The sequence below is a fragment of the Oreochromis niloticus genome, unplaced genomic scaffold (genome assembly GCF_001858045.2).
Source record: "Oreochromis niloticus isolate F11D_XX unplaced genomic scaffold, O_niloticus_UMD_NMBU tig00001878_pilon, whole genome shotgun sequence".
Lineage (NCBI taxonomy): Eukaryota > Metazoa > Chordata > Actinopteri > Cichliformes > Cichlidae > Oreochromis > Oreochromis niloticus.
The window spans coordinates 95,944-114,777 of NW_020327489.1; the positions used below are offsets into that span (position 1 = coordinate 95,944).

Below are 18,834 nucleotides of genomic sequence, written 5' to 3' on the forward strand. Positions count from 1 at the left end.
GTTGACTTTGGCCCTTTTATTTATCCATTAAAGTTTCTTACTGGTGTGTGATACATTTTGACTCCTAGTGTTTCCACTTTGTTAATTGTGTGCTAGTTGAACTAAAGCTGTGCTGATGTGAATTAACATTATTGACTGCTAGTGCTTTCTAAGTGACCACATGGTGTAAGCACTGACAAATTTGTGTGTAGAGTTTTGCAGTAACAGTTCACCACATCTGACTCATGTGTTAAAGCAGGTGCAAAGTGTTTATAGTTCAAGGAAATGGGTGTGCTTTTTTGAAAGTGGCATTATGGTTTTGAAATTTGGGTTCACAAGATTGGTTATAGTGTTTAAGCAATCGAGAAAAACTGTAAATACACTGGCTAATGATGATGACTAGAGACCTGTGAGTACACAGCTGAACTTAATCTAATGATACGTAGGAAGTGGAACAGAACATAATGCACACAGACAGATGGATAACATAATAAAACAGCAAATGTGAACATGTGGAAAATAATCAGAGAACAAAAACAAACTGCAAACACTGGATCAACGACCCAGGAACTGTCACGCAGGCGGAAACGGACTCAGGCGTAGACCAGCTGAACTAGGATTGCAATCACAAGTTTATTTACAAACACACCACGTGAAAGTATATACAGTGTACAGGGCAGGGATATTCAATGGTCCTGGGGAAAAGGGAAGAAAGTCCAAACACGCTCTGCTCATTCGCTTCTTTGCTACTTGTCTTCAGCACTCTCACTCTCACTCCACTCCACTACACGCTGCCAGGGAAGTAGATCAGGGATAAGGACGAGTCCAGGAACCTATGTACAGGAGAGCTGCGGTTAGCATAAACTGAGAAACAACACAAGAAACAGAGTTTATCGGGGCTGTACTGACGAGAATAACTCAACGATCCAGCAAAGACACCTTCTGAGCCCTCAGCTTAAATAGCAGCCCAGGAGTCCCGGTAATCAGGTGGATTCACAGCAGGTGTGTGAGCCAAGGGCGGGAGCCCAGCTGAGCTCTCAGCTCTCTGAGAGAGAGAGACAAACTCAAAACAACATGTGGCCTGCAACCTAGGTCAGCCAGGGAGACACGGAGACCATGACAGGAACCCTGACAACAGTAACCAACGTTATTCTCCTGATTACAATTTTAATGTTTTCTATAACTATTTCTCTTCATTTTGGCTGTATGATAAGAAGACTAAATAATGAATAAATAGAAAAAAAACCTGTGATCAGTATCATTAGATTTTTGGAGCTCTGTCTCTGATACCTCAAACACATGATCCTTCAACCTCAGACCACAGGACAAGCTGGTGGTTATTATTGTCTCCAGTTTGACTTCCTGTTCTTTCATCTTCAGTATTAAACTCTGAGCTCTGCTGCTGTTGTACCCACATTCTCACTTCCCCTTCACTTCTAAGAAGAAACGAAGTGCCACACTGTATCAGGACACTAATGCATTTCACCTGGGTTCTAGCTGCTAATGGTAATGCTAATGCTAATGATCACTGTAGCAGTATCACCATGTTTTATTGTTAACATCAACAGAGTTTCTGTTGCAGAAAGAGTTTTCTGACTTTTGACCTCTTTTCATGTGTGTCTACAAACATCATCATGAGACTGTTTTCTAATAATAAACTATATGCACAGAAGAGCTAAAGTACTGCAAACACTTATCTCTACTAACAGTCTTCACACCTTTAACTTCCTCTCTCCTATTTTTGATCAAGATATCTTCAACTTCTGTACAGTCCTTTGAAAAGGTTGACAAGATTTCATGCAAATCGCATGAAGTCTAAAAGTAAAAATGTTTAAAAGTTGTTCAGTCATTTAATATCTACAATAAGAGAGAGAGGGAGGTTATCAAGCTGACTTAAATAAATTAATTCCTCTGGACACAGGGGAGACAAAGAGACTGATGTCACCATGAGGAAGTGAGCAGGAAGTTGATGCTGTATTCATCTCTGAGAGCAAGAACAGAGACTGAGAGAGACAGAGAAGCACGATGGCTGCATTCACATGGATTCAAATGTCTTCATTACTAATACTGATGCTTCAGTTTAAAGGTAAGTGTACATAGAAACACATTCAATTAATAAACTGCATTATTATCACAAGTGTTACTTCTTTATTCTTCCTTTAACTGAGACAGTCATGATTCACTTTTTGACTTGAGCTGACTCTTGGAAACTAAAGTTGAAACTTAAACTTGTGTTATATTTAAAATAAACTTCACATTATAAACATAACACTCATATTCATAACATATTTGATGTTTCACATTTCTCTCTCTCTTTTTCTCAACAGTAACAACTGAGCAACATCAAACTGTTCAAACTGTCACAGCTGGACGTGGACATGATGTTACTCTGCCTTGTAAAAATGTGATACAAGGTCAGCATAACTGTATCAGTACTACCTGGATCTTCAGTGATTCAAGCAGCTCAGTAGAACTCTTTGAACTTGGGAAGAATAAAAAAGCCAAACCTAAATCAGACAGACTGAGTCTTTCTGCAGACTGTTCTCTGGTTATAAAGAAGGTCACAGATCAGGATGTTGGTCGTTACACCAGCAGACAGTACAAAACAGCAACAGGATCACAAGAAGGTCCAGACTTTACGATTGATCTGTCTGTTAGTAACAGTGAGTATTTACATCTTAATGTTTTCAGCTCAAACTATCCTGTTAGAACAACAAACTGAAACACCACAATAATTATGATCACAGTGATGAAGTTCATTTTTCTATTGTTGCTTTTCTCTTACAATATCTCCATCTTCACCAGTGTATGTACATGAGAACAATGATAAAGCATCTTGAACAGCTCTGTGTTGACATATGAACACTGTAGACTCACAGTTGAGTGGCTGTATGAAGATAAAGAGAACATATCCTCAGACATGAGACATCATCAAAAATGAGACTTGTTAGACTGTTAAACATCTCACCACTGTTTCCTCTCTGTTGTTGTTCACTTACTTTCAAGTCTTTTCTTACTGTTGGTGTCTTTAATGTTGTTATTGCATTTCTTTAGTTGAAGATGTGAAAACGACAACCAAATCAACAATTAAACCAACATTAACAATAACAAATATATGGACAACAGAAGAGGAAGTAAAGACATCGCTGACAACAACATCAAATCAACCAGACGGTAGTGACTGAATCACTCTCTGTTTTTAAAATCTGTATCGACTGTTTAGCTTCTATAAAAGATAAAATGAAATTTTATTACTAATATATTTTTGAACACATTTAGTTGATTATTAACATTTTCATTGCTGGTGTTTATTTAGAATATTTGATTTTGTATTTTTAAATAAATACTGCAGCCTGAAACTCCACAGTCCAAAAACACATCAACCGTCATCTCTACATGTTAGAAAACCGACTGTATTTATTACATTTGAAATCTTTGGCTTTTGTACTGAACAGAAATTTGAAGCCAAAACGTTTTTGATCATTTTCAGATTTTCTGTATTTGTTGAGATGTTGTTAACTTTTTCAAGTCTTTTCTTACTGTTGGTGTCTTTAATGTTGTTTTTGCATTTCTTTGTGTGAAGAGCCGGCAACAACAAAATCAACAACAGTGGAGTTTACCACAAAAACATCATCAACAAGAAAATCCACATCAACAACTACGTCAGAAGAGACATCAAATAATCCACCAGGAGGTAGTGACTGCATTTCTCTCTGAATGTCAGACTGACAGTTGAATCTTTGTGGGAAAATTCAGGATTATGTTTAACTTATATTAATAATATTTTCAGTTCAGTCATGGTTTATCATCGTTCCTGTGGGTTTAGCAGCACTGTTAGTTGTTGTGGTGATCATCATATGGAAGAAAACTAAAGGTGAGAAGACTCACAGATTAAAGTTGATCATAAATGGAAATAAGGAAGTTTAAATATTTAAAATAAATATATGGTTGAATACAGTTTTGTTTTACATTTCTGTAGATTATGATTATTAAAAACAGAAAAAACATTGATTTTTAATGGGGAAGTTAAAGAATTGTTTTCCCTTCTTCAGAAAACAAAACACAACAGAGCGACAACACTGTGAGTTCAAATCTTCAAATACTCAAATGCCGTTTTTTTGCTCCATAACAGAATCATTTTACACCTTTAGTTTTGACTTCAGTTCATAAAGTGAAAAGGATAAAGAGAAAAACCAGTGACATAACTTCAGCTGGCAAATAACTTAAATCAGTTCCTCCTGTAGTCATTTAAGTTTTCTTCAGGTTAAATTTATATTACTGAGCAGTCATAATGTTGTCTTCACTGTGCAGGCTGAAGCCGATGATGAAGTTTCCTACGCCTCCATCAGCTTCACAAAGAAAACCAAGAATAAAGACCGGGTAAGATTTAGATATTCATAGAAATGATGTCAGTAGTAAGTTCAGACTTTTCAAAGTTCTCGTCTTTAAGAAGATTTTGCGATGTTTTCTTACAGCCCCGCGTCGATGATGATGGTGAGACTATGACCTACAGCACTGTGAAGACTTTCTCTCCACCTGCTGGAGTTTCCACTGATTCCAGCGACCTCTATTCCACCATCAACAAACCAAAGACATAGTATGTTGGTCATGAAAGGCTGCATGTTGTTTTTCTTGATGCTGCATCAATGTTTCGATTGTAAATTTCTTTACATTTTTTAAATTAAAATGTAATATTTGTGTGTAATATATAGGTAAGCACTTTTCTGAAAGCTTAACTCAAGTCAGTACAGACAAGGTAGTTTATTTAGCTTCTGAATTAAGTCATGTGAGATGTTTTTAAGTAAATAACTTACCTGTTGTTTTCTTAAGCACATTAGTAGATCTAAATCTTCCCATTCCTTAATTTTAAATTTTTTTTAATGCCTTAAACATATTCTCATCATCATCTATGACAGTATTACATTACACACCAAACACGATAGGTCGTTGCGAAAAAGTAATCTTAAAAAATGCAATGTGAAAAAAATGAAGTGATGATGAGCTAGTCTGCATGTTTTTAAACAACAAAAGGATGAAATGGAGAGTCTGAGTTCATCTATGAGGGGCCGTACAAGCCAAAATTCATTCTTTCACTCTCACACACATACATTCTTCTTTCACACACATATATTTTCACTCTCACATACATATATTTTCTTCTGACATGTATGCATTCTCTTCTTACATACATATATTATTTGTGAGATTAAATGCATATTGAATGCATGTAAATGAGAGCAAAATGTAGGAATGCATAAATGAAAATGTATGTATGTGAGAGTGAAAATATATGTATGTGAGAGTGAAAATATATATGTGTGTGAAAGAAGAATGTATGTGTGTGAGAGTGAAAATGTATGTATGTGAGAGTGAAAATGTATGTATGTGAGAGTGAAAATGTATGTGTGTGAAAGAAGAATGTATGTGTGTGAGAGTGAAAGAATGAAAATATATGTATGTGAGAGTGAAAATATATGTGTGTGAGAGTGAAAGAATGAATTTTGGCTTGTACGGCCCCTCATATTCATCCAGTTCTCACACACAGGCAGCAGCAGGGAGAATTTCGTGGTTTTATCCACAAGTCGAAGCTGCATCATATTCACACATTCCAGGATGTCAGTGGATCAGTTTGAGTGCTTGTTAGCAGAGCTGGGGCTTCATCTGAGAAGGCAAAGAAATACTTTCAGAGTCAACTGAGTCAGAGCAGCGTGTAGCTGTGTGTCTGAGATAAAACACAAATATTTTACTATTTCTGTTACTCTGCATAATCAGTATATTTGCGTTTTGAGCTTCAAGCGCATTGTCAGATGCAGTGGTCTGACAGTCCCACTGCATCTGTTTATCCGGTCCCAAAGATCAGGAAAAAAACTGAATGCTGCAAACTGAAATTATTATGAAACTACAGCTGAATTAAGAATAATTGAGCACAGATTAAGATTCACACCTTTTTTCTTTTATTTTTCTTAAAGCTCCAGTTTCTGATTTTTAATTTTACAATTAAATGCAACACACAGATCAAAATCACTGGTTGTTTTAATTTTGTCATCTATGTATTTTAATTTTTATCTCTCCTCCTTTGTACTTCTTGAGCTTTGAGCTCAGTTCAAAAGATAAATACAGACCGATGTTATGCTCCATATTACAACTTCAGTATTTTCTGCAACTACTTCTCTTTGTGTTGCCTGAATTATAATAAGAATGAACTAAAAATAAACAGAAAAAAAAATTGGGCGAGAAGGAGGGCACACCCTGGACAGGTCGCCAGTCTATCGCAGGATGTTCCTACTATATGATTTCAAATTTTATTAAAAATGAACAAATAAAACAAAGTGATCTGCAATGGTGTAAAGAGTTTTGATCTCTTTCACGTTCAGACAAGCATCACCATCAAAACTGTTTTCAAAAATAAACCGTCAACAAGAGCTGCAATAATAGACACATGTCAACTAATTATCTTCACACATTTAACTTCCTCTATTCTATTACTGATCATTTTACACTGTTGTACAGTCCTTTAAAAAAAAACCCAAGGCAATCTGCAAAATGCATTACATATCAACTTAAAGCATTTTGATGTGTTTTTTTTTACTCATTTAATATTTACGTTAAGAAAGAGACGGAAGTAATGATGCTTAAAAGCAATGAACTGAATTCATTCAGCATAAGGAGTGATGTCACTATGAGGAAGTGAGCAGGAAGTTGACGCTGCATTCATCTCTGAGACTGTCTCATTGGTCAAAGTCAGATTACATTGAAAGCACGATGGCTGCATTCACATGGATACAAATGTCTTCATTACTGAAACCAATGCTTCAGTTTAAAGGTAAGTGTACATAGAAAACAAATTCAATTAATAAACTGCATTATTATCATAATTGTTACATCTTTATTTTTCATTTGCAGCTGATGTTTTTTCTTGCGAGATGACTCTGATGACTACTTTGGTCACAAAAGTTTTGCAGTGACTGAGTTTAAACCCTGCAGACACTGAGTCTGGTCCAGGAACCAGTTAGGAGACGGTAAGATCACACACTACTCTCAGTATAAAGTAACACTCAGTATTATATCTAGTTCAACAGAAAAGAGGAAGGAGCCATGATGTGATGAGGATAAGCTGAAAATGAATTTGCTTAAATAAATGTGAAACTCACCTGTTATAAATCCACATATTACTGAGCAGTCATTATGTTGTCTTCACTGTGAAGAATGAAGATGATGATGGTGTTTCGTACGTCTCTATCAGCTTCACAAAGAAAACCAAGAATAAAACCCAGGAATGATTTTGATATTTACAGAGATGATGTTAGCAGGAAGCTTGTGATTTTAAAGCTCCTGCCAGGTTTATGTATTTAATAACACATAATATTTATTTATAGTTTCCTGGTGGTGATGATGATGATGATGATGATCATGATGATGATGGTGGTGGCGACAGTGTGACTTACATCACTGTGAAAGCTTCCTCCTTTCCCACTGGAGTTCCCACTCATCCCAGTGACCTCTCTTCCACCACGGACAAACCATAGAAACAGTATGTTGCTAATGAAAGGTCGCGTGCTGTTTTTCCTTGATGCTGATGAATGTTTGTTTGATAGAGTAACTTCCTTTTTCTTCCCTTTGAAAAATATATTTGGTATAAAGTTATACACATCACATGTCATGTTTTTTAAAAGAAAATTACTGTTGTTTAGTTTAAGCACATTATTAGAGCTAAATATTCATCTTTAATTTGATGCCTTCACAGAGCGCTTTGATTAAACTACTTCATCTCAGCTGTTACAACATGTAGCGTCTCAGTTCAGTAAACTCAAACAGTCTCTGCAGTTGGTTGATTTACTTTCTACAGTTTGATTAGTTTGTTTTAGTTGTAGTTGTAGTTGTTATTAACCAAACTCCTCAAGTAGCAGTGAGTGTTTTAAGGGCTCTGATGCCAACAGAGTCTGAGCTTTTTTAGTCCATACTAAACTTTCTAGTATAAATATACCTGTATGTGCACTGTAAATATGATCTGTGTTACTGAATGACATAGTTTACAGTAGTTTATTATGTGTCTTGTTTGCTGCCTTTATTCATTATATAAACATAATATTGAGTATTTTGGACTTTAGTTCTTGTTATAGTTTAGTCTCAGTTTTACTCTTGAATTTGTTCCCTTAGAGTTTCCTGTCACATCTTCTTGTGCCAATTTTCTTATGTTAGGTTCATTCATGTGTCTGTTCCCACATTTAGTTATGGTTCTCACTTCCTGTTTTATTGTCTTTGTGTTTAGTTTTACTAATTAAATTGTCTTTGATTAGTTTCACTTACATTTCATCAACCAGCCGTGTTCACTTCCTGTAATTATGATACTCTCATTTATAAGTAGTGTTGTCTTTCTTTCACTCTTTACCTTAATGTTTCTTATCTTGCCTGTGATTTCACAGTTGGTTTTGAACTCTGTTTATTCTATCAGTGGACTTTGTGTTTTGGACATTTCATCAGTAGAAATAAAGGCTTTTTAACGAGTCAGTCCGTCTTTTGTGTTCATTTCCGTCCAGAAATATGAACATAATTACTTTTTTCTTCAGGTAAATGCAACTATTCAGTAACTGCTAAAAGTACTAAAAAGGGGGTGTGAGGAAAAATTTAAATCATAAACAAAAAGTTTTGAGTAAACCTGAAACAACCACAGTCGCGCAGAAACTTACTGGAGAGAACCTGCTTCTAGTTTAGTTCTGTAAGAGTCATCTACAGATTTTGGCCAGTGATATGAGGTCTAGTGCATATTTACTCATTAAATATATTTAAAAGGTTTTTAAATCACTCTTTTAAAAGAAACAGGAAATGACAACATTGTTGTCAGGTGACATATTAAATGTACAGACCCACACATGACACACCACAGCAAGTATTTTACTTGCTGATATAAATAAATTAACACTGCACTATATTAGGATAAATACAAACACATGAACCATGACAGTAGTGATCGTCCCACAGTGATGGTTTAACTGTGGAGAGATTACTACTAAATGTGTGTAAAAGTGACAGTAACTGATCTTATACTCCATATTACAATTTTTTTAATTTTATCTTTAATTATGTCTCTTTGTATTGGCTGTATGATAATAACACTGAACCAAAGATAAACAGAAAATATATGTAATAATATTATTGCTTGTTTTGCAGAAGAATTAGTGCCTATTATTCAAATTACATCAAAAAAACAAGATAAAATGATCTGCTATGTGTTGAAAATGATGGGAAACCTAAAGACACGTCAGTCTAATCCTCATCGATGTGTTAACCATTTATCTGTTTTAGGTTCATCTGGTCATCATGAAAGCTCCAGAGCTGCTGTTGTAGCCACATTCTCAGACTTCCCCTTCACTTCTCAGAAATAAATGACTTCAGAGGTGAAATGAGGAAGCAGCAGGTCTCTGACCACTAACACATCTCATCTGTGTTCTTATCAGGCTGCTGCTAGAATGCTACAAATTGAACTTGGTAACTACAAAATATAAATATATATATATATATATATAATTACAGATTAAATATAAAAGTTATTGAATATTTAAAAAACTTTTAATCATTTGATATCAACATTAAGAGAGGGGGAGATACAGATACAGATCCTTAAACACTATGAACTGGATTAATTCAGCAAGAGGAGAAAAAGGAGTGATGTCACTATGAGGAAGTGAGCAGGAAGTTGATGCTGTATTCATCTCTGAGACTGTCTCATTTGTGAACGTGAGAGCAAGAACAGAGACTGAGAGAGACAGAGAAGCACGATGGCTGCATTCACATGGATTCAAATGTCTTCATTACTGATACTGATGCTTCAGTTTAAAGGTAAGTGTACATAGAAACACATTCAATTAATAAACTGCATTATTATTACAAGTGTTACTTCTTTATTCTTCCTTTAACTGAGACAGTCATGATTAACTTTTTGACTTGAGCTGACTCTTAAAAACTAAAGTCGAATCATAAACCTATGTGGTATTTAAAATAAATGTTACATTATAAACATAACACTCATATTCATAACATATTTGATGTTTCACATTTCTCTCTCTCTTTTTCTCAACAGGAACAACTGAGCAACATCAAACTGTTCAAACTGTCACAGCTGAACGTGGACATGATGTTACTCTGCCTTGTAAAAATGTGATACAAGGTCAGCATAACTGTATCAGTACTACCTGGATCTTCAGTGATTCAAGCAGCTCAGTAGAACTCTTTAACCTTGGGCAGAATAAAGAAGTCAAACCTGAATCAGACAGACTGAGTCTTTCTGCAGACTGTTCTCTGGTTATAAAGAAGGTCACAGATCAGGATGTTGGTCGTTACGCCTGCAGACAGTACAAAACACCAACAGGATCACAAGAAGGTCCAGACTGTTTTATTCATCTGTCTGTTATTAACAGTGAGTATTTACATCTTAATGTTTTCAGCTCAAACTGTCCTGTTAGAACAACAAACTGAAACACCACAATAATTATGATCACAGTGATGAAGTTCATTTTTCTATTGTTGCTTTTCTCTTACAATATCTCCATCTTCACCAGTGTATGTACATGAGAACAATGATAAAGCATCTTGAACAGCTCTGTGTTGACATATGAACACTGTAGACTCACAGTTGAGTGGCTGTATGAAGATAAAGAGAACATATCCTCAGACATGAGACATCATCAAAAATGAGACTTGTTAGACTGTTAAACATCTCACCACTGTTTCCTCTCTGTTGTTGTTCACTTACTTTCAAGTCTTTTCTTACTGTTGGTGTCTTTAATGTTGTTATTGTATTTCTTTTTGTGAAGAGCCGGCAACAACACAACCAACAACAGTGGAGTTTACCACAAAAACATCATTAACTAGAAAATCCACAACATCAACACTGTTAGAAGAGACATCAAATAATCCATCAGGAGGTAGTGACTGAATTTCTCTCTGAATGTCAGACTGACAGTTGAATCTTTGTGGGAAAATTCAGCATTACGTTTAACTTATAAGAATGAATACTGTAGAAACTCCACAGTCTAAAAAAACACTCAAATCTTATCACTACATGTTAGAAAACTGACTGTTTTTATCACATTTGAAATCTTTTGAGTTTCGCACTCAACAAAAAGTTGAAGCCAAAATGTTCTTAATCATTTTTAGATTGTCTGTATTTGTTGAGATGCATCATTGTGTCTGTGGGTTTAGCAGCACTCTTAATATCTGCTGTTACAGTCACCATGTGGACAAAAACTAAAGGTGAGAACATCACAGATGAAACTTTATACATAAAAAGATTTGAGTTTTACTGTTTGCTGTAACAATTTTTTTTTTTTTTTGTCATTTCAGGAAACAAAACACAGACTGAAGAAAACACTGTGAGTCTGAACACTCAATTTACTCTAAGTTTTGTTACTGTTAGGGGGAAATCTGGACCGACAGCAAGTGACACACAGGCCTGGGAGCACTGCAAAGCCATTCATATAAAAACTGTGGATTAATAGAGAGGACACCGAAGCAAGTGTCTTGCTCAGGCCGGAGCTCTTTTATTTCTGAGCTACAATTCAGTCATTCACTCATATAGACAGTACAAATCAAATTAATCCCAATTACTCTCCAAATAAAAATATATTTCAGTAACAACAGTAAATAAGTTATTTAAAGCATTCTTACCAAACCAAAAAAAAAAAAAAAATGTATATGAATTCAGATAATTTAACCTATATTCACATTTATTTCTGAGCTGAAGGGCTTGAAGTGCTCCATCTACTGACATAATGAGGTATAGAACAGGTCACAATAATAAAAAAAGGGGGGAATGTTTGATTTTCCAAACATAACCATTCCAACCATACCAAACATGCACCAGTTTTGAACCTACTGCATTATCTTTACAAATCTCAAAAATGTAACAAAAATATTAACACAAAATGGAAAATATCAGAAAAAAGTATCATAATGTATGAATATGAGAGATAATCTAAGGTGTGTTATGTTGTTTTCCACAGGTGGATAATGATGAGGATGAAGGTACAGTGAACTATGAAAACATTGGAGACTCTTCTGCTTCTGTCAGACTCCACGGACCAACAACTTCAACATCAACTGATCACAGAAATGAATCCTCTGATGTTTAAAACATTTACATTTTGCTTTTATCACATATTAAGAATCAAAATCTTTTTCATGTGCAGTTGGTTAGCTAGTTAAAAATAACTTAAACTCTGTGTGTCTGAAACAGTTTGTCCAGTTACATAAAGAAAAGACTCTCAGACTGAGGATGTTGCATTCAGGAGGTTGACTGAGAAGTCAGGTTATGACAAAGTAAACTGCTTCAGACATGAAGGGGGAGGCCAGCTTTGTTGCTCTTTAAATTTATTTTGATGTATTTGATTGTTTTACTCTTTATGTTTATTTGTGACACAATAACCAATGTTGTTTTCAATTTCATAACGTTTATGTTATCTTTACCTATTTGTCTTTGTTTTGGCTGTAAAAGACTTAAATGACTTGAATATTTTAATACAAGGGGTTTTTTTTGTTTGTTTTCTTGCTCTGTTTCTCTCTGACTCCTCACACACCTGAACCACAATAGACTACAAGCTAGTCTCGAGAAAAAAAACTGCAAATGTAAACTGATTTTAACAAAAACCAAGAAAAAAAGACTTTTATTCAGTCACTGGTTCCTTTTCAGCTTCATTTTAAATGTTTCAATGCCAGTTTTGTTTTTCGTTTTTTTGAGTACCAAAATCAGGTGTCAGCTTTCTTTATGCATATACAAAAACTAAAGGTGAGCAGATGGAAGTGTTATTCAAATGAATTTTTTTAATGTACAATTACAGGTAACACACTGAGCTACTGTCATGGCCTCTCTCTGTCATGTCCTAACAAATAAATTCATAAACCTTTGTTTTTCAGTGCAACACTGCCACCTACTGGTGCAGAGGCTACAGAAATGTTGGACAGATGAGAAAGGAGAGAGTGCAGCAGGATGCTTATGATGCGTGGTGAAAGAACAATTTTTTACCCCTCAATAGCAAAATGCTGATGGGGTATTGTTGTCAGCCTGCTGGATGTTAAGGCCTCTGTTACATGAGGAGGATACAGAGCCATTTTCCAACTGCTATCAGGCTGATGAGTAACTGTGACCTGATTATTATCATTATATCGACAGACATGTGTTCATTTTGGTGTTTTGCACATATATAAAATATGCTGTTTTATTGTGTTTCTTTTATTGTGATCAGCTAATTTAGAGTTTTGCAAAACAAATGATTTTCACCTGTTTTTAACTGTTGCAAATCCATCAATAAAGCTGAATGTGAATGAGTGGATTCCCATTCATTTTGTATTTCGGTCACTTTTGACCGGGAACACCACAGATGTAACAAGGATGATTAAAACACTCAAAATTCAATGAAAGAGGTGATCATCACTTTTATATGTTTAAGTGCATAGTGTGGAGGATGTCATAAGGCCTTGAGGCAATCAGATGTAAAACACAATATTTATGAGTGTTTTAAGTTGTAAATCGTCAGATTTGACCCGAACATGAAAGGAAGGTTTTAATGACAAATAGTGTTTTCTTATAGTCATTTGGTGATGATGATGGTGGCAACACTATGACTTACATCACTGTGAAAGCTTCCTCCTCTACCTCTGAAGTTTCCACTGATCCCAGTGACCTCTATTCCACCATTAACAAACCAAAGAAATGGGATGTTGCTCATGCAAGGTTACAAGTTGTTTTTCTGTATGCTGCATGAATGTTGGGATGATGATAGTCTGCTGCTTTATAATGTGCTTTATAAGAAAGCCTTTATAAGAAACTGTTTCATAAGAAAGCCGTCTGTAAAGCTAAAACATCTTACTATTCATCCTTGATTGAAGAAAATAAGAACAACTCTCGGTTTCTCTTCAGCACTGTAGCCAGGCTGACAGTCAAAGCACTGTTGAGCTAACCATTCCTTTAACGTTAACTAGTAATGATTGATTGATTCATGAGCTGCTTCACAAATAAAATTTTAACCATTAGAGAAAAAATTACTCATAATCATCTCACAGATGTGACATTATCTACAGCTACTTTGAGTACCATTGATATTCATTTAGAGTCTTTTTCTCCAATTGATCTTTCTGAGTTAACTTCAGAAAGATCCTCCAAACCATCAACGTGTCTTTTAGACCCCATTCCTACAAGACTGCTCAAAAAAAGTCCTGCCATTAATTATTGTTTCAATCTTAAATATGATCAACCTATCTCTAATAATCAGCTATGTACCACAGGCCTTCAAGCTGGCAGTAGTTAAACCGTTGCTTAAAAGCCGTCTCTAGACCCAGCTGTTTAGCTAATTATAGGCTAATCTCCAACCTTCCTTTCATATAAAAATCTGCCACTCCTCTGATCTGCAGAGGAGTGGCAGATTGAAGAGTTTCAGTCAGGTTTCAGAGCTCATCACAGCACAGAAACAGCTTTAGTGAAGGTTACAAATGATCTTCTTATGGCCTCTGACAGTGGACTCATCTCTGTGCTTGTCCTGTTAGACCTCAGTGCTGCGTTCGATACTGTTGACCATAATATCCTATTAGCGCGATTAGAGCATTACAGGTACTGCCTTGCAGAGGTTTGTATCACATCTATCTAATAGACTCCAATTTGCTCATGTAAATGCAGAGTCCTCTTCACACACTGAAGTTCCACATGGTTCAGTGCTAGGACCAATTCTGTTTACATTATACATCCTTCCTTTAGGCAGTATCATCAGAAGACATAGCATACATTTTTACTGCTATGCAGATGACACCCAACTCTAGTTTTCTACAATTATTCTATCTATTCACTGCAACTGAGCAGTAAACTTCCTCTATGACATTTAAGGAGCCTCACTTCTTCAAAGGAATAGAAAAGGTGACAGAGAAAAGTAAGACAAAAGGGACAAGATAGGAGAGAGCAGAGAGGAGAGCCAGAAGGGGGGCGCCTGATCTGGCTTCCCACACCTCCCCGCTGGATCGGGCTGTATGCTCTACCTCCCCATGCCTCCCAGAAAAGGGAAGAAGAGTTGAATATTTTTCTTTTCTTTTCTTTCGTTCCTCCTTTGGTTTCACTACCATGAGATTACCTGCACAGTCCCCAGGAGGCCCTGAGACAGCTGTATCAGTCAACCAGCAAATTTCTAATGTTAGGTTTTACCCTTTGACGCCCCCTGCTGAGGCAGGCCCACCACGACTCGATCAATCCTGGGCGTGTGTCTCGCGGTTAGCTGACTGCCTTAGCTGCCCAAGTGATGTCAGCTCTTTTAGCCATAGCCTCTCTAACTGGTCCTCTCAGCAGTGTTAGCTAATTCTATTATAGCCTCCCGTTGTGTCTGTCCTCTGAGCCCAATCTCTCCAAGCAGTTTTGCTGTTGTACTGACAACAAAGCCCCTGCACCCCACTTCCACCGGGCGCACCTTGATCTTCCAGCTTTGTCCTCGTCTCAGCTGCCAAGTTGGCATACCGCAGCTTCTTACGCTCAAATGGTTCCTCAATTACTTCCTCCCATGGTACTGCCAGCTCAAAGACGTACGCAAGTTTTTGGGAGGTCCTCGTCAAAGGATGAGGTCTGGTTGCAGAGTAGTTGTTACAATCTCTGTGGGAAAAATTAGCCCTGATCCAAGTACACTGCATCTGCCAATCCCTGATCTTCAGTGGGCCCAGGTCCAGGGTTGAGGGGCTTGTCCTCGGCTGTCCCTCTCCCGGACAAATGCTGATGAAAACTGACGCTCCTCTTGGTTCGTGAAAGGTTGAGCGTTGATGGATTTTCTTTAGTGCTCAACTTTCTCAGCCAGACAACTGAGGACCTGGTTGTGTCTCCATGTGTATCTGCCCTGAGTAAGGCTAGTCCTACAACCAACCAAGATGTGCTTGAGTGTTGCTGGGACTGTACACAGGGGGCAGGATGGGTCCTGTCCAAACCACAGCTGCAATTTATTGGGGAGGCAGCACATCGTATGTCGCTCGGATGATGAAACTTAGTCTATTAGACTTCATTCCCCAGATTCCCCAGATTTCACTCCATTAGAGTTTCCTCTTTTCAACACTGGATAACACACACCAGTTAGTTAAACTGCAGGAATGTCTTAAAGACATAAAGAGCGGAAGTGAAATTTATTTCCTCAAGAAATCATAGATATGATGATATCAGAGACAGTAGGTCTTCTAATTTGTGGAGGATATTTAAATATACATGTACAACAAAAACTAGATATTTCTAATAAAAACGCACAGGATGCATAAACATTAATTAAGAAAATTAATACATTATTTGAGGAGGTTGGTCTAATTGATATATGGAGAAACTTACATCCCTATCAAAGGGATTTTCTTCACCCCAGTCTTTATATACAAGAACAGATTATTTATAATATTTGGGAAAGACAAAAAAAAAAAAAACACTGTGAAATTGGGCATAGATTTAAGTGACTACGCACCTGTGTACCTGTCTGTTGATTTAACCTGCAACCAAAGAAATAGGATGTTACTCATAAAATGTTTCCTATTGTTTTTCTGGATGCTGCATCAATGTTTGAATCACAGAGTAACTTCCTTTTGTTCCTTTTAAAGTAATGTCATATGATTTAATGTTGGGTGTAATATAAATTTTTGTACAGTGTAGCAGGTTGGAAAAGGCTACATGTTTATTTTTGTAAGAAAACCAAATACCCCCTTATTTTTTGTTTATTATTGTGACTTATTTTGACATTGTTTGCGTTGCCAGACCAGGTTATATCTCACTATGCCAGTAGATGGTGATCTTGCACTGCTGTGGAACAACCAGAGAGACTCCAGCTTTAGGATCCGTGCATGCGCAGCTCAGAAGTAAATGAGCTCCGGCCTGAGCAAAACCCTAACTTTGGTGTCCTCTCTATTACAGTTTTTTCTGAATGCTTAAACCCTAACTGTGATTCTTATAGCACAATTCTAAACTATCATACTTATAGCAAAACCACTCACTGAGTTTGCAAAACAAAAGCACAAACACTGCTTTGCACTCAGTTTGCCATTTTGTAAGACACACTTGCAGACTTTAAACACAACTCACTGCTTACACTCAATTACCAAATTTCAACACACTCCTAGCAAAACTATACACATTTATGGCCATTATTTACACTATTTGCCAACTGTCTGGCACACTTTCACATGTGAAAACTTTTTAGATATTAGTTCACTTGCAATCAGCCTAAGCACTATGAATAAGCTACAGGTAAGCTCTGTGTGTGGAGTACAATGGAGGGAGCAGGAAGAGTGAGAAGTAGAGGAGGCCGAGGAAGAGACGTGGAGGGGAAGAAGTAGGATGAAGAGGACGACAAGGACAAGGAGGAGCAGAGGAGGACGAGGAGGAGGAGAGGAGGACGAGAGGGGGAGAGGAGGGGGAGAGGAAGGGTAAGAAGAGTAAGAAATAGAATGCTGATGACATCAGAGCTACATAGTGGACGATGTAATCAACCATGGAGTGACGCTGAGGAAGCTCGCCAACGGGTTCAGCCTAACTTGAGCCGCTACACTGTAGCAAGCATCATAAGACATTTTGAAATGACAGTTGGTTAGTACAGTCACTTTGCACTAAGACTTGTAGCACTGCCATGCTAATGAGAAACACAACAATAGCATAGATGTAAAAATACTGAAATTGTTACTTTACAGAATTGCTAGACGACCAGATGCTGGGGCAGAGAAGCATGTTCACTGCAGACCAAGAAACCCATATAGTCAATATGGTGATTGCAAATAATCCTATACTTGGAAATAAACACTTGTGTTGTTTGATGTGTGTGAATAAAAACCAGTCTTGAAATTTGGATCCCTCTATGCTTACGGATCTATGACAAAAGTATGAGCTCAAACTGACATGGCCTACCTTGTGCACAGAGAAAGCAAAAGTCAGATGTGTTTTGTATTCATACCATCAGTGTGCAGTTGCCGGATTGTGTGCTTAGTAGATGATGGCTTGTGTGTACTGTTTGATACGAAAACACCATTTTTACGAAGGTGTGAAGAGTTAATCTAGCTGTGTTCGCTTTTGCAAGAGAACTACAATGTTTTGATAATTGGGTGACAGGTTTTCTTATTTGTGTGTAGAGTTTTGCAAAAATAGCCAATAGTTACAAAAAATGTGCTTAAACAATCAGAAAAAACTGTAATCCACAGTTTGTTCATACTTGGCTACGCAGTGCTCTCTAGCCTGTGTGCTGCACTCAATTTCAGCTTTCAGACACTTTAAAAACATTAAAAGAAAAGAATAAGGTTGACAATAACATGTCTGATTGTGCACACTTAGTTTTAAAGATTAGTGTGCACCAAAATGCTCAAGTTGTTGATGCTGTTCAAGAGCTCTGATGCTAACAGGCTAACTTTCTTATTGTGCTGTGCTGACTGGCTTTCCAGCTTCTTGGTAAGTACAGTTTGAATTTGTTAGTGAATGCTAAACACTTCCTCTTCACTTATCAGAAAAAAACGACTTCAGAGGTGTAAAGAGGAACAATCAGCTCTCAGACCACTAATACATCTCATCTAGCTGCTAACAGTGGTCACTGCTGCAGTGTCATCATTGTGAACATCACGACTCAATTTCTGATGTGTAATAAGTTTGAATCTTGACCTCTTTTCATGTGTGCAGACAAACATCACCATGAACACTGTTTCTAATAATAAACCAAATGTACAGAACAGCTGCATTAATCCAAACACTTCATCTAACAGTCTTCACACATTTAACTTCTCTTTCTCCTGTTGATCAAAACATTTTACACTGTTCTGCGATCCTGCAGGAAAGTCTGCAAAATAAATTAATTACAGAAGATACTGAAAAGTTTTAAAAAGTTT

General features: G+C 36.8%; 1 protein-coding gene across 1 annotated transcript; it reads left to right on the plus strand.

Annotated features, from left to right (window-relative positions):
* The first annotated feature begins 1,276 nt into the window (after positions 1-1,276).
* LOC102076696 (A-agglutinin anchorage subunit) lies at positions 1,277-4,998 on the plus strand. Its single transcript, XM_025904476.1, has 9 exons — positions 1,277-1,485; positions 1,901-2,065; positions 2,307-2,642; positions 3,034-3,153; positions 3,563-3,673; positions 3,770-3,853; positions 4,032-4,060; positions 4,291-4,359; positions 4,455-4,998. Exons 2-9 carry the CDS (start codon positions 2,005-2,007, stop codon positions 4,575-4,577), a joined length of 933 nt encoding a protein of 310 aa, XP_025760261.1. The 5' UTR covers positions 1,277-1,485; positions 1,901-2,004; the 3' UTR covers positions 4,578-4,998.
* The last annotated feature ends 13,836 nt before the right edge of the window (positions 4,999-18,834 follow it).

Coding starts and splice junctions, on each gene's coding strand:
- LOC102076696 (XM_025904476.1), top strand. CDS start 2,005: ATGGCTGCATTCACATGGATTCAAATGTCTTCATTACTAATACTGATG. Junction 4,061..4,290: donor CACAACAGAGCGACAACACT/GTGAGTTCAAAT, acceptor TTCACTGTGCAG/GCTGAAGCCGATGATGAAGT. Junction 4,360..4,454: donor AAACCAAGAATAAAGACCGG/GTAAGATTTAGA, acceptor GTTTTCTTACAG/CCCCGCGTCGATGATGATGG.